Source organism: Oncorhynchus clarkii, chromosome 6 (assembly GCF_045791955.1).
Source record: "Oncorhynchus clarkii lewisi isolate Uvic-CL-2024 chromosome 6, UVic_Ocla_1.0, whole genome shotgun sequence".
Taxonomy (NCBI): Eukaryota; Metazoa; Chordata; class Actinopteri; order Salmoniformes; family Salmonidae; genus Oncorhynchus; species Oncorhynchus clarkii.
Genome location: NC_092152.1, coordinates 84,246,240 through 84,268,552, shown reverse-complemented (window position 1 = coordinate 84,268,552; position 22,313 = coordinate 84,246,240). Strand labels below are relative to the sequence as shown.

The 22,313-nt window shown below is 45.8% G+C and overlaps 1 protein-coding gene across 2 annotated transcripts in view; it reads left to right on the top strand.

Moving 5' to 3' along the window:
• Positions 1–1,896: 1,896 nt before the first annotated feature.
• LOC139411738 (mothers against decapentaplegic homolog 6-like) overlaps positions 1,897–22,313 on the top strand; it is a 24,583-nt gene continuing 4,166 nt past the window's right edge. Inside the window, exons 1-3 of one of the 2 annotated variants that reach the window (XM_071158423.1) lie at positions 1,897–3,441; positions 4,774–4,830; positions 6,011–6,097. In XM_071158423.1, coding sequence (XP_071014524.1) covers positions 2,658–3,441; positions 4,774–4,830; positions 6,011–6,097 — 928 coding nt within the window. In that variant the 5' untranslated portion in view covers positions 1,897–2,657. The remainder of the gene's footprint in view (positions 3,442–4,773; positions 4,831–6,010; positions 6,098–22,313) is intronic. The other variant, XM_071158424.1, reaches the window with a different exon arrangement.

Sequence of the window (22,313 nt, the reverse complement as noted above, 5' to 3'; positions counted from 1 at the left end):
AGCAAGAGTGCAAAACTCAATAGAGTAGTCTGTTATGGATCGATTGCCTTGACATAGGGAAGACAGGGCCCTGGAAGCCTCCTCCCCAAAAACAGATCGATCAAAAACCCGTATCATCTCCTCCTTAAAGTCTTGATACTGGTTAGTACACTCAGCCCTTGCCTCCCAGATTGCCGTGCCCCACTCACGAGCCCGTCCAATAAGGAGAGATATGACGTAGGCGACACGAGCAGTGCTCCTGGAGTAGGTGTTGGGCTGGAGAGAAAACACAATATCACACTGGGTGAGGAACGAGCGGCATTCAGTGGGCTCCCCAGAGTAACACGGCGGGTTATTGATTCTGGGCTCCGGAGATTCGAAAGCCCTGGAAGTGGCCGGTGGATCGAGGCGGAGATGGTGAACCTGTTCTGTGAGGTTGGAGACTTGGGTGGCCAGGGTCTCAACGGCATGTCGAGCAGCAGACACTTCCTGCTCGTGTCTGCCTAGCATCGCTCCCTGGATCCCGACGGCTGAGTGGAGAGGATCCGAAGTCGCTGGGTCCATTCTTGGTCGGATTCTTCTGTTATGGTGAGTGAATGAGGACCCAAAAGCGAACTAACTTAAACAGAGCTTCTTTAATAACCAAACATAGGTAGGCTCAGATAGACCGGCAGATTCCGACAGGACAGGACAAGGTTACAGCAAACATGACGATAGTCTGGCTCAGGCATGAAACACAACAAACAAGAATCCGACAAGGACAGGAACAGAAACAGAGAGAGATATAGGGACCTAATCAGAGGGAAAAAGGGAACAGGTGGGAAACGGGGTGAATGGGTAGTTAGAGGAGACAAGGAACAGCTGGGGGAAAGCGGGGGAGAAAAGGTAACCTAACAACGACCAGCAGAGGGAGACAGGGTGAAGGGAAAGGACAGAGACAAGACACAACATGACAGTACATGACAATAATGGGAAGCTTTGCCTTCTTAACTGCTTCTCTGAGCTATAGCAATATATAATGGGAAGCTTTGCCTTAACTGCTTCTCTGAGCTATAGCAATATATAATGGAAGCTTTGCCTTAACTGCTTCTCTGAGATATAGCAATATATAATGGAAGCTTTAACTTCTTAACTGCTTCTCTGAGCTATAGCAATATATAATGGAAGCTTTGCCTTCTTAACTGCTTCTCTGAGCTATAGCAATATATAATGGGAAGCTTTGCCTTCTTAACTGCACTTGAAAAGGCATTAACCCTTTAATGAATGAACAGTGAAATACTTGAATCCTAGCAATAGTAATGATGAAAATAGCCCAAATCTAACAATGATGATAATGATAGTAATAATAATAACAACATAAAATGTGTTGAATGGTAATATGGTCCTTGTTGATTATTATGATGATTATACATATTATTGTGTTGTTTATAACTTATAAATCAATAATGGCATTTTGCATGTGTAATAAATAAGGTCACCATGACAAAACAGGAAGTCAAATATCGACCTACAGGGCACACACTGCCAGTATCAGCTGGTTTCTCAATGACACAAGTTCAAGAGAAAATAATTCTGTTCAGATTGTGCTTTTATAGAATGAAAATCAGAAATAATTCAGATTCCATACAGTATTTTACTGAATGGGCGTTTTCCTGTCATTAAATATGAAGTGTTTCCCTGAGATAAATGTGTGGATTGCTGTTTCGGTAGGTTAGTAAACATGTTCAGTGTGATACAAAGTTCATGGGAAGAGTTGAAAGTGTGAGAGAAGAAAGGTGGATGTTGCGCCTTTAAGAGTTAAGAAACTTGAAACCATGTTTGCGCAACAATCAGTGCGGCTCACAGCCGCCAAAGTGTCTAGACTGGCACATGATGGGAATCAACCAATGGCTCCAGAGCTTTCCTGGGGCCCCCGTGTGTGTACGGGCGAGTGTATCCGAAAAGAATAGCAGAGAGTGAGACTGGCAGCAAAGTAATTCAAGTTTTCATTTAAACCACTCCTGAGTCTTGAATCGGAGTAGCTACATCTGCATCCGTATGTTTGAGCAGCATAAAAACTCAATGTAAACTTTTTATTTCGGGGTTGCAAACGGATTATTCTACACTACGGTGGAAAATAACATTGGAATCTGAATGCGGCAAGGATTATTTGGGATTATTTCGTGGTGAAGCAACTCCATCGATGTGCCGTCAAAAGGATTCTCAAGCGAAGGATTTAACCAAGGCTGCTCAAAGTCCAAGACAAAAACCGAACTATTTTGCTGTCGTTTCATGTGGTAGCTATAGTGTAGTTATTGGAGGAATAATTATGGTATAGCCTATGAATTGCTGCTCGGAACATAGTTTTGGGGAATTGTGTTGCCTCTGTAAAGACAAACCGTTTTCATTGAGTTGGTAGACTATATGGTTGTAGGATATAACAGACCAGTAAATGCATGTATGTCGCATTCTGTTTTGTTGTGTAATCTCGTTACATTTGACTTTGTTTAATGCAACATACAACCGTAAATTACATTCTAATGCTGCAAGTTAGTCATAAATCTACGACCCCCGGTTGCGCATGTAGTGCGCGCCGTTTACAAAACATTAATGTTGTGCGGAGACCATAAATCAATGTGGAATCCTCACAGACCTGGACGGGAACAATACGACACATCCAAAACTGTTTAAATTGTCGTATGTTCAGGTCGAAACGCTCAGGTCTTATACGGCGACTCTGGAGAAGCCGTTTAGTCCCAGACAGAGACGGGGGAGATGGGAGAAGCAAACGAAGCGAGGAGTTTCGGGACGGTTCGTGTGGCAGTAACCCAGAAAAAATACCCAAAACGGAGCTCGGGTCGGTGACCCGTGCCTCGCCATCTCTGGGAACTTTCGACGAAGTGTGCAACACAGACCTCACGGACAGCGCAGAGTCGGCGCCGGGGGACAATTCGGACCATGGTCAGGGGGATGCCATGTGTGTCCCCGTCCCTCATCACCGAGGCTCTCAGCCAGAACACGAGAATGACAGTAGAACGGTTACTTGCTGTTTGTTTCGAGACCGGGATCCTAGACCTCGGAGCCCCGTCATGACCCGGGGTATTCGAAACTCTAGTCCCCGCGATGGAGGTATCCTCACGGGACGGGAGGGGAATATTGGCTCGGTGGCGGAGCAAGAACTCAAGAACGTTACCTATGCTCTTTTGAAAAGACTCAAGGAGAAATCTCTGGATGCCTTGTTGGAGGCGGTGGAGTCGAAAGGAGGGATGCCCAGTGACTGTGTTCTGGTACCCCAGACGGAGCTGCGTTTAGGTGGCCACTCGACATCTCCCCCATTTCTGCTCTGTAAACTCTACCGATGGACTGACCTACACCACTCGACTCAACTCAAAGCGCTGTGCCACTGTCAAAGCTTCCGGGCATTGGACAGCAGCGAAACGGTGTGCTGTAACCCCTATCACTACAGTCTCTTGTGTGGGCCAGGTAGGACATCTGAGATTGGTTACAATCACACACTTTTACCCCCTTCTACACAAATCAAATCTGTATAAATTGAAAGGGTCTATTTTTTAGATAGGTTTACGCACACGTGCGCATAGTGAGGCTACACGTATAGATGCTTTTCAAACGTGATAACCAAGCACTGCGTGCCAATAGCGATGCCAAAAAGGTAGGCCCACATTCTACCTGAAGTCTGGAGGATGGTGAAAGATGGGACTCATTAGAAGGCCAGGCTGCCTTAGAAATTGGCCAGGTGAAATTAAAACGCGTTATACAGTCACAAAGCCAATTAATAATAATTTAGGGTTATACTTCTCTGGAGATTAAGTGAAACATACTTGTACCCTTGAAGTTTTGTTGATGCGCATTGTTGTAAATATTTGGTTGCTTAGCCAATGCGCGGGAGTTAACATTTTCTAGCGAATTGTATGATTACAGCAACTGAATTCCAACTGTTGGAAGTGTAGCTAGTATAGTCTCCCTCAAAAACAACCCTGTACACACACTCACACAGAGCTAGAGGGAAAGGGAGAGCTTGAGTTATAATGTCTTTGCAGCAAATCTTTTCTCTGCTAAGTACTCAACAACACATTCCTTTATGTTTTAGTTCATGATATCGATTATATTCATTTGTTTAGTTTTTACGTTATCCATTTGAAGATCGCTCTGAAGTAGCGCTTTGAAAGGCTCTTTTTCCTTCCCTAGGAGGTCCCCCTCTTGCTATTTAGGTGAAGGAGTGGTGATAATATACAGTTTGCATACTGCTGGCGCCAGGCTGACTAGCTGGGTATCTCACTGACTGAGTACTCCAGCAATTACTGCCTCCACTCTTAAAGAACCCGCAGCCATTATATCCACTCCGTTCCCATGGACTGTTTCTTTGTCCCAGACAACTATTTCGACAGGTCGCCATTAGCTTTCTTGGTTTTATGTACGGAAAATGCCCTTTGACAACATGTAGCCTACTTTTCTTTTGTGTTCTTTATTTATAGCCGTTTAGTTAGGACCTGAAAACATATTTTATATGTGATGTAATTACGTTTTTAGTTATGAACCGTTGGAAGTGCTTATTCAACAGAGTTGTGAAGGTCTCATCTTTTATTCTATATTCTGTCTGAATAATTAATTATAAGTTGATCTGCCCATTCAACCATCAACTGCTTAGTTTTTTACTGACATATGCAGATTGTTGTCTGTGTTTTCCCAGTAATCCATGTTATTTATGATTTCATATAGTAACAGATTATTCTCTGATACCTAACTATGTACTTCTACGCAGTACCAAGCATCTAAGACACATATGTTGTGTTTCAGAATCACCACCACCCCCCTACTCACGACTATCTCCCTCAGATGAACACAAGCCACTGGGTAAGTCAGGAAGCAACAGTCATGTCCCCCCTCAGCAACAGTCATGTCCCCCCTCAGCAACAGTCATGCCCCCCCCCCCCCCCCCAGCAACAGTCATGCCCCCCCTCAGCAACAGTAAGCCACAGAGATATCTGCTAAATTCACAAGGGGTTTCACTGTAATGGAGTTTTGGTAGCATTTTACTTCCCAGCACAGTTTTGTTTTGTCTTTTAAAAGTAATTATATATTTATTAATATAACATTTATATAGTTGTTAAAAACTAAAAGTAATTCCATCTTGTTCCCACTTCATCCAGGCTGTATCACAACCAGCCGTGATTGGGAGTCCAATAGGGCGGCTCACAAATGGCCCAGCGTTGTCCGGGTTTGGCCGGTGTAGGCCGTCATTGTAAATAAGAATTTGTCCTTAACTGACTTGCCTAGTTAAATAAAGGTTAAATAAAAATATATACCATGGGTGCCCAAGTGGTGTAGTGGTCTAAGGCGCTGCATCTCAGTGCAGGATGTGTCACTACAGTCCCTGGTTTGATTCCAGGCTGCATCACATCCGGCCATGATTGGGAGTCCCATAGGGCAGTGCACAATTGGCCCAGTGTGGTCCGGGTTTGGCCGGTGTTTGTTCTTAACTGACTTGCCTAGTTAAATGAAAATAAATACCATTGTCTCCTGACTGGTGTAGTGGTCTAAGGCGCTGCATCTCAGTGCAAGAGACGTCACTACAGTCCCTGGTTTGATTCCAGGCTGTTTCACATCTGGCCATGATTGGGAGTCTCATAGGGCGGCGCACAATTTTCACAGAATCGTCCGGGTTTGGCCAGGGAAGGCTGTCATTGTAAATAAGAATTTATTCTTAACTGACTTGCCTAGTTAAATAAAGGTTAAAAAAATCAAAATCAAAGTTATTTTCTGTGCTGGAAAATAAAGTGTTATGCTGAAATGTAGGGTCTTTACCTCAAAGTTAGTCATGTGCCAGTACATTATTCCTGCTTTCACATGCCTTCTCCTGCTTCAAAATCATCTTGTATTCTCCTCACAACCTCTCTGTTCCTCAGAACATGGCGTTATAGTAGGACCACAACACAACGCTCTCTGGACAGTAGTTAACGCCGAAGTCTATGGTTACAATGGTTTTCCATGGAGCTCCGGATTTCACTCCCCTGTCATGTTCTGTCCTTTGCAGAACTATCAGATTCAACACTTTCAACACTGTCGTACACTGAAACTGTGGCCCCCCACTCCCCCGACGTCGCGCCAAGACTCTTCTCAGGTGAGACGCTACTGTCAACCAGCTTCCTTATTACCACGGAATGCTAGGCCAACATTAGCATTGGGGGCTATTGATTTAGCGTACAGTCCATTGATAGAAAGAGTGACATAGTTTAACACAAAATTCCCTTATTTCATTCCTTTATTGTTTGTTTGGGATGGGGTTTTATTGTTGGTTAATATAATGTTGGAATACAGTAGTAGAGTATATGATTTTACTTCACGTCTAGTTTGGTTGGTGCTGTGCTGTGCACTATTGTTTGTGGAGTTCACTCCTAACCAATCATTCTGATCACGTGTTACTGATAGAGAGATCTGATAGGGGTATGAGTACATCTGCCATGCATTAATCATGTTTGTATTCAGATAAAACCCTGATGAACACAGCTTAGCTGTCCAAACTTTGGTTAAATAAATCATTGTATCGGAGCCATTAGAGGGATGATGCTTTTCCTTTCATTATCTACTGTGTTCATTTAGGCTCCAAATGGAAGAAACTACACTGAAACAGGGAGGGACTGACTGAAATTGACCAATAAGAAATGATTGTTTCTGGTTTCCTGTCGCAAAACATTTTGCTACGGTGTGCCTGCCCTGAAAGCAAACAACCTAGTTATTTTTAGTATGAGCACCCTAAAGGCAAAGAGGAGTGTTGAACACTGGAGTAGTGCCCCCCCCTAAAGGCTAAGAGGAGTATTGAACACTGGAGTAGGGCCCCCCCCTAAAGGTTAAGAGGAGTATAGAACACGGGAGTAGCCCCCCCCCCCCCCCCTAAAGGTAAAGAGGAGTATAGAACACGGGAGTAGGGCCCCCCTAAAGGTAAAGAGGAGTATTGAACACTGGAGTAGGGCCCCCCCTAAAGGTTAAGAGGAGTATAGAACATGGGAGTAGTTCCACCCCCCCCCCCCCCCCCCTAAAGGTAAAGAGGAGTATAGAACACAGGAGCAGTCCCCCCTAAAGGTAAAGAGGAGTATAGAACACGTGAGTAGCCCCCCCCCTCCCGTAAATGTAAAGAGGAGTATAGAACACGTGAGTAGCCCCCCCCCCCCCTAAAGGTAAAGAGGAGCATAGAACACGGGAGTAGGGCCCCCCCCTAAAGGCTAAGAGGAGTATTGAACACTGGAGTAGGGCCCCCCCCTAAAGGTTAAGAGGAGTATAGAACACGGGAGTAGCCCCCCCCCCCCCCCCTAAAGGTAAAGAGGAGTATAGAACACGGGAGTAGGGCCCCCCTAAAGGTAAAGAGGAGTATTGAACACTGGAGTAGGGCCCCCCCTAAAGGTTAAGAGGAGTATAGAACATGGGAGTAGTTCCACCCCCCCCCCCCCCCTAAAGGTAAAGAGGAGTATAGAACACAGGAGCAGTCCCCCCTAAAGGTAAAGAGGAGTATAGAACACGTGAGTAGCCCCCCCCCCCTCCCGTAAATGTAAAGAGGAGTATAGAACACGTGAGTAGCCCCCCCCCCCCCTAAAGGTAAAGAGGAGCATAGAACACGGGAGTAGGGCCCCCCTAAAGGTAAAGAGGAGTATAGAACACGGGAGTGCCCCCCCCTCCCGTAAATGTAAAGAGGAGTATAGAACACGGGAGTAGCCCCCCCCCCCCCCCCCCCCCCCCCCCCTAAATGTAAAGAGGAGTATAGAACACGGGAGTAGCCCCCCCCCCTCTCCCGTAAATGTAAAGAGGAGTATAGAACACGGGAGTAGCCCCCCCCCCCCCTAAATGTAAAGAGGAGTATAGAACACGGGAGTAGCCCCCCCCCCCCCCTCCTGTAAATGTAAAGAGGAGTGTAGAACACGGGAGTGCCCCCCCTAAAGGTAAAGAGGAGTATAGAACACGGGAGTGCCCCCCCGTAAATGTAAAGAGGAGTATAGTATGCAAGTATCAACCCGCTATGAGCCATAAATCAGGGTCAATGCGGACAAGGAGCATGGGGGCTGGAAAGGGGAAACCCAATTCCCAGAATTCCTTGTTTATGAGGTGGGGTTGCTTGTTATTTATTGGCCTTGCCAGTTGTCGACCACTGTACATGTTTTCAAGGACATGCTCATGTTATTGACAAAGAAAGTTACTCCAGGTGATAAGAAAATATAGAACCATGTTGGGAAACTGGTCTACTGTCAATACTAGAACTGGCCCACATATTGCTTTTCACTGACACATCATCAGCGACCAGACAAGCACTCACAACATAAGCAGCTGAGCTTCTTGTTGCCATCTATGGAAATGAGGTCCAGATGAGGAGACCTGACATCAGGGGTCTCCGCAATACTTCCATGATCATTTTACTCTCCTCTTTAAAAAGTCCCACAAAAAGTCACCGCAACCAGTAACATTGTATGCTGAAGCAACAGCATATTTCTGAAATTCATTTCACTCGAGTTCGCCCACGTTTCATCGCCTGCCTATGTGGATTTTGTTATCGGACATCAGTTCACCTCCAAAACTAGAAAGGGTTAACAGTTAGTCTTGAGTATGGCAGCCCAAACACACACCCCTAGCCTAAGGTATATTGGCCCCCCCATATGTATGTTTGCATAAATGGGCAAACTCTGCAGTTAATGAAGTTATCATGTTGTGCTTTACTCCCTCTGTTGAAAGCCTATTAAGACCAACCAAAGAGAGGGCCACATAATGCTCCTATTGTGAAAGTCGGATGGAGGGGGTCTCCTACAATCTAGATGCCACAGCAATGTAGCTATGTTCTCTCTCTCTCTCTCTGCCCCCCCCCCCCCCCCCCCCTCTCTCTCTGTCTGCCCCCCCGTCTCTCTCTCTCTATCTCTCTGCCCCCCCCCTCTCTCTCTCTCTCTCTCTCTCTGTCTTTCGCTCTCTCTCTCCCTCCCTCCCCCCTCTCTCCCTCCCTCCCCCTCTCTCTCTCTCTCCCTCCCTCCCTCCCTCCCTCTCTTTCCCTCTCCCTTCCCTTCTCTCTCACTTTTTCTCCTTCTCCCACTCTCTCCCTCTCCCACTCTCTCCCCATCCCCCTCTCCTACTCCCTCTCTCTCCCCATCCCCCTCTCCCTCTCTCTCCCTCTCCCCATCCCCCTCTCCCACTCCCTCTCTCTTCCCTCAAATCCCTCCATTCCTCTGGGTAATTGAGCAGTGGAAGGGGGTTGGCATTTTGTAAAGCAGAGTGGAGCAGAGCTCTGGTAAGAGGGGCTTTGGGGGGCTGGCTAGCAGGGCTGGCTGAAGCAGGAAACAGTCCCCTCTGGTTGAAACTCGAGTCCTGTTTGTTTACGCTGGGGGTCCTTGTAGTGCGGAGAGAGACCGCAGACTCACTCCATCAAACTCCCCTGCCCAGCTCGTGGGGTGTTGAAAGGTGAACTAGCGTTATGTCCAACCTATCTTGAGCCGACTGTTTGTTCATAGCCAATCAAAACAGCCCTGAAAGCCCCGCCATGAGCCCCCATAGTCGTTCAGTTAGTTAGTGTGTTGTGTGTCGTTCCCAAACTCTTTACTCCCCAAATGTTTTGTTCTCTTGTTACTGTTTACAGGAATGATGGCACATTCCCTAGCTACTGTTGCTTCTACAAACTCCAACACTTTTAGCTTCCTTCTGAATCTGCTGAAAGTGGAGTTTTTGGGGGAGAGGGAGAGGTTAACATTTCTGATTCAAAGTGAGTGCATTCAGTCCTGTCAATCCACAATGTTGATGTTGGTTGTAATTTGTAGCAGGCACACAGAGCCAGTGACCCAGAGATAACTAAGGGAGGGCTTCTCCTATTGTTGGCCAGGAGAGTTGAGTGGAAATGGAAAGATCAATTTACCAAAGGTCGTCTGTGTGGTCCCTTCACTGCCCCGCCCCCCAGGCTGGATCAAATGACAGGAGGGGGAATAAGGAAGGAGTGCAGCAGGCACACAAATGTTTTCATTCCTCAACGTTTAAAGGTCAAATGAAATCAACCTATTCAGAACTTCTTCTTTTTTAAATTCAGCCTCAGTTTAGTTTATCTGTATGGATTAGATTATTGTGAAATAATTTCTCTTTATACTTTACAAATGATCAGTTCAGACTACATTCACAAAAGGTTGTGATTTAAGGTGTAAAAAAAAGAATGGTTGCATTTGGTTGAATAATCTATGATATCTTCTCTTTATTCATCTTAAAACAGTTGTTGTGAAGGCCTTGGAGCAGACAGGGTGTGGTGCATACATTCTACACAGACCTTTATCATTCCATCACGTAACCTGAAAACACACGACAAAATGTCCCTTGCTTTACAAATAGAAATGTCAACTGGAAGCTTTTAGGGCTTTTAGGGGGCCAGCTAGCGAGCGAGCTATCTCTACCTTCGGTCTAAGGTCTGTAAATAACACAGGGGTAGACCGCGTGTCACAGGCCTGTTTGTCGTTAAGGCCTCATTCATGGGAAAGCCAGGGCAATGCCTTGTGTGAGACGCTCAGGAATGTCTGTCTGAATGACTTGGTGGAGATAACATCGGCGCTGAGGACTCTCATAGGGGTTCTACCAGGACACAGGCTAACTCAGCACTCTACACAAGAACACTATCAAGGAAGAGATCTATTGAACTTGATGTGGAGACTAGAGGCATAAGCAAAGCATACCAGCTCAACCCTTTTTCCTACCGAAGGTAATGGGGGACCATGTAAGATCAGGCAGATTATCAGGGTAGGACCGTTTGATGTTGATTCACGAAGGTAACTATATTTGTTGCGTGTTGCTTCTTCAAAGTGTAAGAGCGTAAAAGAGAGATTCCTTTGCTGGTGGTATTGCATCGAGAGATAACGTGTCTAACTGGCTACATCTAAAAATGAATTGGCTTCCTCTTCTTGCATCCTCTCTATATTATCCACTGACCTACACAAAGCCCAGATAGTTCAAGGTAATTATGCTGCATGAGCTTCCCGTACTGTTCTGACCTATCCTGGATCCAAGCTAGCTGCTTTACAGTAATGAGACTGGGTATGAGTTGCACTCTAGTCTTGAGGTTAGGTGAGTGGACCCACTTCCTCTTTGCCCACCCTCCCAAATCATATTTTTTGCGGCTTGTTGGTTTAAGCGGTGCGAGGAGGAATCAGTCAAACAACATCCTGCTTCAGAGCCCCTGTCTGCTCTTGTAGCCTCGCCAGGCCATGAATTGGCCCTTTGACTGTGGGGGCACGGCACTGGAATGCTGGGAAGAGAAGAGGGGGGGCCAGAGTGTTTCAGAAACAAGGAGAGGATGGTGGGGAGGAGGGGGTGGTCGAGATTTACAGGTGATACGTGTTCGAACGTATCGCCGTCAGGACGAGGTTTTGTAGAAATCTGTGTGTGTGTTTTCTATGCTGTGACTGACGCGCTACATTCTCAGCTACATTTCCAGCCACACCAGGGCTGCACAATTCAAGTCTTTAAAGCCCATAGTCTGGTTTTAGCTGCCACTTAATGGATCCATACCTGAAATCCCTGGTATCAATTAATCTCTGATTAGAAGTCAAATATGAAAATGTACCACTACATACGTAAACCAGCATACTAAAGTGTCTGGGACCCTCGAGGGTCCCTACAGAAACATTATTCTTCCCATCCCAGGGTTCTCTGTTTGACCTGAAGCGATAGCTTTGCCCCTTTGACCTGAAGCGATAGTGTTGTCTCTTTGACCTGAAGCGATAGCTTTGTCTCTTTGACCTGAAGCGATAGCTTTGTCTCTTTGACCTGAAGCGATAGCGTTGTCTCTTTGACCTGAAGCGATAGCGTTGTCCCTTTGACCTGAAGCGATAGCGTTGTCTCTTTGACCTGAAGCGATAGCGTTGTCCCTTTGACCTGAAGCGATAGCGGGGTCTCTTTGACCTGAAGCGATAGCTTTGTCTCTTTGACCTGAAGCGATAGCGGGGTCCCTTTGACCTGAAGTGATAGCTTTGTCTCTTTGACCTGAAGCGATAGCGGGGTCCCTTTGACCTGAAGTGATAGCGGGGTCCCTTTGACCTGAAGTGATAGCGGGGTCCCTTTGACCTGAAGCGATAGCGTGGTCTCTTTGACCTGAAGCGATAGCGGGGTCCCTTTGACCTGAAGTGATAGCGTGGTCCCTTTGACCTGAAGCGATAGCAGGGTCCCTTTGACCTGAAGTGATAGCGTGGTCCCTTTGACCTGAAGCGATAGCGGGGTCCCTTTGACCTGAAGTGATAGCTTTGTCTCTTTGACCTGAAGCGATAGCGTGGTCCCTTTGACCTGAAGCGATAGCGGGGTCCCTTTGACCTGAAGCGATAGCGGGGTCCCTTTGACCTGAAGCGATAGCGTGGTCCTTGGCATGCGTACAACACTTCCTCTTATGCATGACTGAGACACATTAGAGTATGGAATTCAACATTAAGAGCTGGTCCATTAACCACTTGCCATTTCCTCAAATATTTTCCATGGCGGCTCTTTTTCACTGGGAGCACATAGGTCCAGAGCTAGCAGCAGAGCTCTGGCTCACTGCTACTTTCCACTACCTTTAGACTAGCGCCACTACAGGGGGTCTTTACAACTGGAAGCAGATGCCTTTCACTCTTCAAACACTGATTTAAAAGGATTTGATAGGTGAAAGCAGTATGGCTGAAATCTATCCAGTCCTTTTACCTAGCAGTGGTCCAAGAAATGTTACCTTTTTTTAACTAGGCAAGTCAGTCAAGAAACAAATTATTATTTACAATGATGGCCTACCGGGAACAGTGGTTTATAACTGCCTTGTTCAGAACAACTGATCATTACCTTGTCAGCTCAGGGATTCAATCCAGCATCCTTCCGGTAACTGGCCCAACACTCTAACCACCAGGCTACCTGCCGCCCTGAAGATGGTGAGGAAAGGAAGCCATTTTAGATTGGTCACAGCATATAGATGTGTCCACCTTTATGATGTCATGTCATTCTATGAACAACCTGCCAGACAGACTTCCATTGGTAGTGATTCTCAGTGTTTCCAAGCGACCGTTTGGCATTTGCTGTTTTTTTGTCGAAGAAGCACATTGGTGAATTTCACAAAGCAATGGAAAAACAGTTAAAAACTTGATTAAAAACCTGCAATGGTGAGCTTGTGAAATCGCCTGTAAGACCTCTCCTCTCTAGTGTAGTGTAGGAAGTCTGGAAGCTACAAGACAATTAGTGAGTTTTGAGGTCAACAGACAGGAAGTGGGGATCCTGGTTTGGTGTGTCATGTTGCATTTAGTTCTCTATCTCTCATGTTTTCTCCATTTCTCTGTATGTTACTACTAGAGGTCGACCGATTAATCGGAATAGCCGATTAATTAGGGCCGATTACAAGTTTTCAGAACAATCGGAAATCTGTATTTTGGACACCGATTTGGCTGATTTAAATAAATAAAAATGTACACCTTTATTTAATATTTATTTATTTAACTAGGCAAGTCAGTTAAGAACACATTCTTATTTTCAATGACGGCCTAGGAACAGTGGGTTAACTGCCTCGTTCAGGGGCAGAACGACAGATTTTCACCTTGTCAGCTCAATCTTGCAACCTTACAGTTAACTAGTCCAACACTCTAACCACCTGCCTCTCATTGCACTCCACGAGGAGACTGCCTGTTACGCGAATGCAGTAAGCCAAGGTACGTTGCTAGCTAGCATTAAACTTATCTTATAAAAAACAATCAATCAATCATAATCACTAGTTAACTACACATGGTTGATGATATTACTAGTTTATCTAGCATGTCCTGCGTTGCATATAATCGATGCGGTGCGTATCGTTGCTCCAACGTATACCTATTTTTTTTTTTATTTTACCTTTATTTAACTAGGCAAGTCAGTTAAGAACAAATTCTTATTTACAATGACGGCCTAGGAACAGTGGGTTAACTGCCTGTTCAGGGGCAGAACGACAGATTTGTACCTTGTCAGCTCGGGGGTTTGAACTTGCAACCTTCCGGTTACTAGTCCAACGCTCTAACCACTAGGCTACCCTGCCGCCCCTAACCATGAACATCAATGCCTTTCTTAAAATCAATACACAGAAGTATATATTTTTAAACATGCATATTTAGCTAAAATAAATCCAGGTTAACAGGCAAAATTAACCAGGTGAAATTGTGTCACTTCTCTTGCGTTCATTTTACGCAGAGTCAGTGTATATGCAACAGTTTGGGCCACCCAATTTGCCAGAATTTTACGTAATTATGACATAACATTGAAGGTTGTGCAATGTAACAGCAATATTTAGACTTATGGATGCCACCCGTTAGATAAAATACGGAACGTTCCGTATTTCACTGAAAGTCGAGATGATAGTTTCCGTATTTGACCATATTAATGACCCAAGGCACGTATTTGTGTGTGTTATCATGTTATAATTAAGTCTATGATTTGACAGGGCAGTCTGACTGAGCGATGTAGGCAGCAGCAGGCTCGTAAGCATTCAATCAAACAGCACTTTACTGCGTTTGTCATTAGCTGTTTATGACTTCAAGTCTATCAACTCCCGAGATGAGGCTGCTGTAACCAATGTGAAATGGCTAGCTAGTTAGCGGGGTGCGCGCTAATAACGTTTCAAACGTTACTCGCTCTGAGAGTTGGAGTAGTTATACCCCTTGCCCTGCATGGGTAACGCTGCTTCGAGAGTGGCTGTTGTCGATGTGTTCCTGGTTCGAGCCCAGGTAGGAGCGAGGAGAGGGATGGAAGTTATACTGTAGCACTGGCAATACTAAAGTGCCTATAAGAACATCCAATAGTCAAAGGTTAATGAAATACAGATGGTATAGAGAGAAATAGTCCTATAATTCCTATATTAACTACAACCTAAAACTTCTTACCTGGGAATATTGAAGACTCATGTTAAAAGGAACCACAAGCTTTCATATGTTCTCATGTTCTGAGCAAGGAACTGAAACGTTAGCTTTCTTACATGGCACATGTAAAAAACACTCTCTCTCTCTCTCTCTCTCTCTCTCTCTCTCCTTCTCTCTCCATTTCTCTGTACGTTACTACCCTTACTCAGTCTCGCTCTCTCTCTCTCTCTCTCTCTCTCTCTCTCTCTCTCTCTCTCTCTCTCTCTCTCTCTCCCCCTCTCTCTCTCTCTCTCTCTCCCCCTCTCTCTATCTCTCTCTCTCTCTGTCTCTCTCTCTACCACCTTCTCTCTTTTCCCCTCTCTCTCTCTCCCCCTCTCTCTCTCTCCCTCTCTCTCTCTCCCCCTCTCGCTCTCTCTCTCCTCTCTCTCTCTCTCTCTCTCTCTCTCTCTCTCCCCTCTCTCTCTCTCTCTCTCTCTCTCTCTCTCTCTCTGTCTCTCTCTCTCTGTCTCCCTCATTCTCTCTCTCCCCCTCTCTCTCTCTCTCTCCCTCTCTCTCTCTCTGTCTCCCTCCTTCTCTCTCCCGCTCTCCTCCCTCCATGTAGTCAGGCTGTCGCAATTTAAAATACGGTTTAAATTACAGGACTGGCTGTGGCTTTCCATCGTTCCGTCAGAGTTTTTGCCAACTCGCAATTTGCCTAATGGAAGCCTGCCATGCTGTTGAACCTAAAGATTATTTGCAGATGTTGACAGGCAATGACTTTATGAAATGTTGGAAATTGTCGCGTGTGCTTTTTGCAGGAACGGTTGGTTAAGTTTGGTTTGTTTGAGAGAAGTTCTGTTTTCCTTGTTTAAGGAAATACTAGCTCGCCGTGTTGTTGTTGAGTTGACTGTGTGTGTTTGCGCCCTAGAGACATACGGGGCGGTGTGTGTGTGTTTGTGTGTGTCTGCTTATGCGTGTGATTGCTTTCGTCAGTGTGTGTGTGTGTGTGTGTTCCTGCGCTGCATGATGTGATGGAAAGAGGCTACTTGAGACATCACGCTGACAGGAGCCATTTTTCTCATGCCTGGGCCAGATGGATAGGTGGGTGTAGGAGTTTCTCATGCCTGGGCCAGATGGATAGGTGGGTGTAGGAGTTTCTCATGCCTGGGCCAGATGGATAGGTGGGTGTAGGAGTTTCTCATGCCTGGGCCAGATGGATAGGTGGGTGTAGGAGTTTCTCATGCCTTGGCCAGATGGATAGGTGGGTGTAGGAGTTTCTTATGCCTGGGCCAGATGGATAGGTGAGTGTAGGAGTTTCTCATGCCTGGGCCAGATGGATAGGTGGGTGTAGGAGTTTCTCATGCCTTGGCCAGATGGATAGGTGGGTGTAGGAGTTTCTCATGCCTGGGCCAGATGGATAGGTGGGTATAGTAGTTAAACAGAGGCTCCTCTCCTCACCACAGCTCCATTCATCTCTGACTGTAACTTACTGTGACACCCAGAGCTTTCAATGAAGGTCGTGTCTCCAAGTGATTCATCTGAAACCACATCCATTAGTGAGCCTCATGGACTATCCTGTAAAGTCGTACTTGACCAAATGATACTGCACCGACATTCATACAGTATCTTGTCTGTGTCCAGCTCGTTAATAATCGGCCAAACGAAAGATAAACAGTCAGGGAACATTGGGAATTCCCCAAAACGATGACTAGAGGACTATGTTTGGCGGTGAGGAAATAATACCCATTTTCAGTGCGGCCCTCCAGACCTTGTTGAAGGCCAAATGCTGCCCCCGGGGCAAAATGAGTTTGACACCCCTGCTTTAGAGGTTGTTTCTGGACAGGCCCTTACTTTCGTTTTGAGTCTAACTGAAAACCATGTGAGAGGGACTGTGAGATGTCCGACCCCTCCCCTTAACTGACCAGAGTAGGACGTGTTAGGGAAGGGGGCTTGTCCAGGAATGTGTAGGGTCTCAGCCTGTCCCCCTGCCCAACCCCCCTGGCCCTCAGCCTGTCCCCCTGCCCTGGCCCCCTGCCCAACCCCCCTGGCCTTCAGCCTGTCCCCCTGCTCAACCCCCCTGGCCCTCAGCCTGTCCCCCTGCCCAACCCCCCTGGCCCTCAGCCTGTCACCCTGCTCAACCCCCGTGGCCCTCAGCCTGTCCTCCTGCTCAACCCCCCTGGCCCTCAGCCTGTCCCCCTGCCCAACCCCCCAGGCCCTCAGCCTGTCCCCCTGCCCAACCCCCCTGGCCCTCAGCCTGTCCCCCTGCCCAACCCCCCGGGCCCTCAGCCTGTTCAGTGACATGATTGGCTGTAACACAGTATGACATATTGGTCCTTCCCCATTCATACAACTAGAGACGTATCGTTCTAGTCATTGTATTCATTCTGTTGTAGATGGAGTGTGTGTTCCTCAGGCTACATAGAGGAGTTGAGCCTCTCTGTTTGCTCTGCCCTCTCCTCAGTACACTTTGATGTTAAAGTAGAGAAAACAGACAAAACTGTCTGCTTTCTGTCCTCATTTTCTAAAGACTACTGTCATACATACTGTAGGACTAATAACCCTCCTCCTGCCCACCAGTCTTAACGGGAACGCTGTTCCTTCCCTGCCCTCGCTTGTTCACACCAAGTCTTGTGTTTTCTCTTCAGTGATTGGTTGAAGTGAATGTCTAGCAGTGTCCCTTTTTGTTAGAAATCCACTTCTGAGGAAAGAAGGAAGGATGATTCAGCAGATATGACGTTGAATGTGCTCTAGTCCACCCATCTTTACATAGATCCATAATGACCCACACCGTACAGAGGCTACACACAGAGAGAGCACTGAGTGTGCCTTGTTGCCATAACTCTCTCAATCTTCTGCTTGAATGCATTTTCCAATGAACAAAAAAATCACAAGCACAACTGACTGGCGGCCAGCAGGCCCTGTTGTAGTCTGTGTTGTCTGGCTGATGATACAGTCTTCTGATGGTAGAGATATCCCAGACTACAACCTAAATGTGGCCCTGCTAGATGGAAGTTGCCCTGTAATGATAGTCTCCAAAAACACAGGTCCGGGCCGTACCACTAGACTGCCAGGCAGGGGTGCCGGGAGGGTGTAGGATATTTTAGATTTTCGAGCCTTTCGGAAATTCGAGGAACTTTAATTGAATGAAACATCTCTTGAATGCCCAGTCATAAATAATGGAGAGGCTGGGTTTGTCAAGGTTGTTGTCGGTGGCTGAATTCTATCCTCCCCTGTCGTCCCTGGTTCCCTCGCTCCCCCCCTTCTCCCCCTCTTCTCTGTCAGCGCAGTGGAAGAGTCTAATAACTGGAGGGGAATCTAATCCTTGGCACAGGATGAGAGACATGGGTCTCCCTCCCTCCCCCAGTCTCTTTTTCTCTCTCACTCTCAAGTCTCTCCCACTTTTTTTTATTTTTGGTGCTGGCTATGGTTGGCAGGGTCTCTCAATCTCTGTTGCTTGCTCCCTCTCTCTCTCTCTCTCTCTCTCTCTCTCTCTCTCTCTCTCTCTGTCTCTCTCTCTCTCTCTCTCTCTCTGTCTCTCTCTCTCTCTGTCTCTCTCTCTCTCCCTCTCTCTCTCTCTCTCTCTCTCTGTCTCTCTCTCTCTCTGTCTCTCTCTCTCTCTCTCTCTCTCTCTCAATCTCTGTTGCTCTCTCAATCTCTGTCACTCTCTCTCGCTCTCTCACTCCCTCTCTCTCAATCTCTGTTGCTTGCTCCCTCTCTCTCAATCTTTCTCTCTCTTTCTGTCGTTCTCTCTGTCTCTCCCTCTCTCTCTCTCTCTCGCTCCCTCCCTCTCTTTTTTTCCCTCCGTGCTGGTGGAGGTTGGCAGGAGTTTCCTACACAGTCAGAGCTAGCTGCAAAACGGGGAGTTCATTTATCCAGTATGGATAGAAAGATAGATAGAAAGAGAGAAAGAAAGAGAGAGAGAGAGAAAGACAGAGAGAGAGAGAGAAAGACAGAGAGACAGAGAGAACGACAGAAAGAGAGAGAGAGAGAAAGAAATAAAGAAGGAAAGAGAGAGAGAGTGAAAGAAAGAAAGAAGGAAAGAGAGAGAGTGAAAGAAAGAAAGAGGGAGAGAGAGAGAGAGAGACAGAGAGAATGACAGAAAGAGAGAGAGAGAAAGAAAGAAAGAAGGAAAGAGAGAGAGAGTGAAAGAAAGAAAGAAGGAAAGAGAGAGAGAGAGAAAGAAAGAAAGAAGGAAAGAGAGAGAGAGTGAAAGAAAGAAAGAAGGAAAGAGAGAGAGAGTGAAAGAAAGAAAGAGAAAGAAAGAAAGAGAGAGAGAAAGAAAGACAGAGAGAGAGAGAAATAAAGGAGAATAAATGTCCATGTTGGTACTGCGGTGGTTAGAGACTGAGGTTCAGGAGCCTGTGGGGAGCCGGCAGGAAACGACTTGTCTGACCTCTGAACTTGGAGTGGTACTTCTTTAGTCTCACGTCTTCGTGCACGAGCCTCATAAGAGGAGTTTTACCTGCCACTTGATCCAACCAGGAAAACCTCCTACTTATTAATCATCTGTTTTAACATGTTCATCAGCGCTTGTTGTCCATTCATTCATGGGAATTGCAGGTATATCAGCACAATGGACAGTTTATCTGATAATATCCTTTAGTAAATGACTAGTTTCAAAATGGTGGACTAAATGTTTCGCAGTGTTCAGTAAACAGCAGAAATAGGATGACTTCCAATGGTTTGAAGAATAGTACATCACAAGGACATCAAACAGACGTACATCAAAATCAACTAGATGTCGACCACCATGACATCTCTCTGGTTCTCATACCTTGGAGGGTGAAACGGAGAGACAAGGAGAGAAGGGTGATGGTGTTTGGGGTGTGTCTGTCAGATTGGCACTAAGAGAGGGTGATTTTGAAAATGCAATAACAAAAGCTACTTATCTAATTGGTAAACAGAGCTGTTAAAGGGTGGTTGGGTTAAATGGTTGCAGAACACTGTAATTGCTGCCAGATTCTCTCTGTCTCTCTCTCTCACTCTCTCTGTCTCTCACTCTCTCTGTCCCTCCCTCTCTCTCTCTTTCTCTGTGTCCCCCCTCTCTCTCTCTCTCACTCTCTGTCTCCCTCTCTCTGTCCCTCCCTCTCTCTCTCTTTCTCTGTGTCCCCCTCTCTTTCTGTCTCGCCCTCACCCCTCTGTCTCTCTCTCTCTCTCTCTCTCTCTCTAGCCACTAAGGACATGATAACAAGGCATAATCTACAGCTGTTATTCTATATAACATTGAAATCAATATACATTCTGTAATGTCTCAGTTTGTTCAGTGATATGATTTGATATGATATGACATAAGAATAATACTATATCAGATTATACCATAATTATTGGTCCTGCCCTAATTCATGGAACTTTGACTGAAACTGATCAGAGAGAACTATAGAAAATCCAAATGAAACTGATCAGAGAGATCTATAGAATATCTAACTGAAACTGATCAGAGAGAACTATAGAAAATCCAACTGAAACTGATCAGAGAGAACTATAGAAAATCCAAATTAAACTGATCAGAGAGAACTATAGAATATCTAACTGAAACTGATCAGAGAGAACTATAGAAAATCTAACTGAAACTGATCAGAGAGAACTATAGAAAATCCAACTGAAACTGATCAGAGAGAACTATAGAAAATCTAACTGATACTGATCAGAGAGAACTATAGAAAATCTAACTGATACTGATCGGAGAGAACTATAGAAAATCTAACTGATACTGATCAGAGAGAACTATAGAAAATCTAACTGAAACTGATCAGAGAGAACTATAGAAAATCTAACTGAAACTGGTCAGAGAGAACTATAGAAAATCTAACTGAAACTGATCAGAGAGAACTATAGAAAATCTAACTGAAACTGATCAGAGAGAACTATAGAAAATCTAACTGAAACTGATCAGAGAGAACTATAGAAAATCTAACTGATACTGATCAGAGAGAACTATAGAAAATCTAACTGAAACTGATCAGAGAGAACTATAGAAAATCTAACTGAAACTGATCAGAGAGAACTATAGAAAATCTAACTGAAACTGATCAGAGAGAACTATAGAAAATCTAACTGAAACTGATCAGAGAGAATTATAGAAAATCTAACTGAAACTGATCAGAGATAACTATAGAAAATCTAACTGAAACTGATCAGAGAGAACTATAGAAAATCTAACTGATACTGATCAGAGAGAACTATAGAAAATCTAACTGAAACTGATCAGAGAGAACTATAGAAAATCTAACTAAAACTGATCAGAGAGAACTATAGAAAATCTAACTGAAACTGATCAGAGAGAACTATAGAAAATCTAACTGAAACTGATCAGAGAGAACTATAGAAAATCTAACTGAAACTGATCAGAGAGAACTATAGAAAATCTAACTGAAAAGTTCAGTTTAACGCACAAGGCTCAGGTTAGCCAAAACAATGATGAATAATAAATACTCTGACATCCTGAAGGAAACATGTGGGCGTGCGCACACACACACACACACACACACACACACACACACACACACACACACACACACACACACACACACACACACACACACACACACATCACTTTTTGTTCTTCAAGCCATAACTAAACAAATTGATAACCTTTAGTTTGTACCCTCCCCTTTCTAAATTCCACAGAAAGTTTACATTCTTCTCTTCCCCCTCTCTCCACCTCTCTCCCCCTCTCTCCCCCCTCTCTCCCCCTCTCACCCCCTCTCTCCCCCTCTTTTCCCCCCTCTCCCTCTCTCCCCCTCTCTCCCCCTCTCCTCCCCCTCTCTCCCCCTCTCTCCCCCTCTCTTCCCCTCTCTCCCCCTCTCACCCCCTCTATCCCCCTCTCTCCCCCTCTTTTCCCCCCTCTCCCCCTCTCCTCCCCCTCTCTTCCCCTCTCTCCCCCTCTCTTCCCCTCTCACCCCCTCTATCCCCCTCTCTCCTCCTCTCTCCCCCTCTCTCCCCCCTCTCACCCCCTCTCTCCCCCTCTCTTCCTCCCTCTCCCCCTCTCTCCCCCTCTCCTCCCCCTCTCTTCCCCTCTCTCCCCCTCTCTTCCCCTCTCACCCCCTCTCTTCCCCTCTCTTCCCCCTCTCTCCTCCTCTCTTCCCCTCTCTCCCCCTCTCTTCCCCTCTCTCCCCCTCTCTTCCCCCTCTCTCCCCCTCTCTCTCACAAGCTCTTAGTGATGAGAGATTATCTGGTAAAGGGGAGCACATGAGGTGTAATACATCTCTACATTGGATTAGGTCAGAAATGTTACACAGCACATAGCAAATGACATCAATCTACATAAGAGATATACCTGCACAGCACCTGTACAAATCCACTGACCTCAATGCACACGATGAACAGCTATATCCTGAAAGAAAGCCTGTGTGAAATGAATGGTAGTGAGAATGGCTGTACTGTGAACACGTTGCATAGTTAAGAGACAATATAACCCACTTGTGTGTGTTTGATGCCAATGAAGGATTTGCACTGTTTCAGTTCATGCAGGGGACTGGAGAAATACGTGACATTTAGACATGCATTTCTATTTCCCATAGTGCTCCT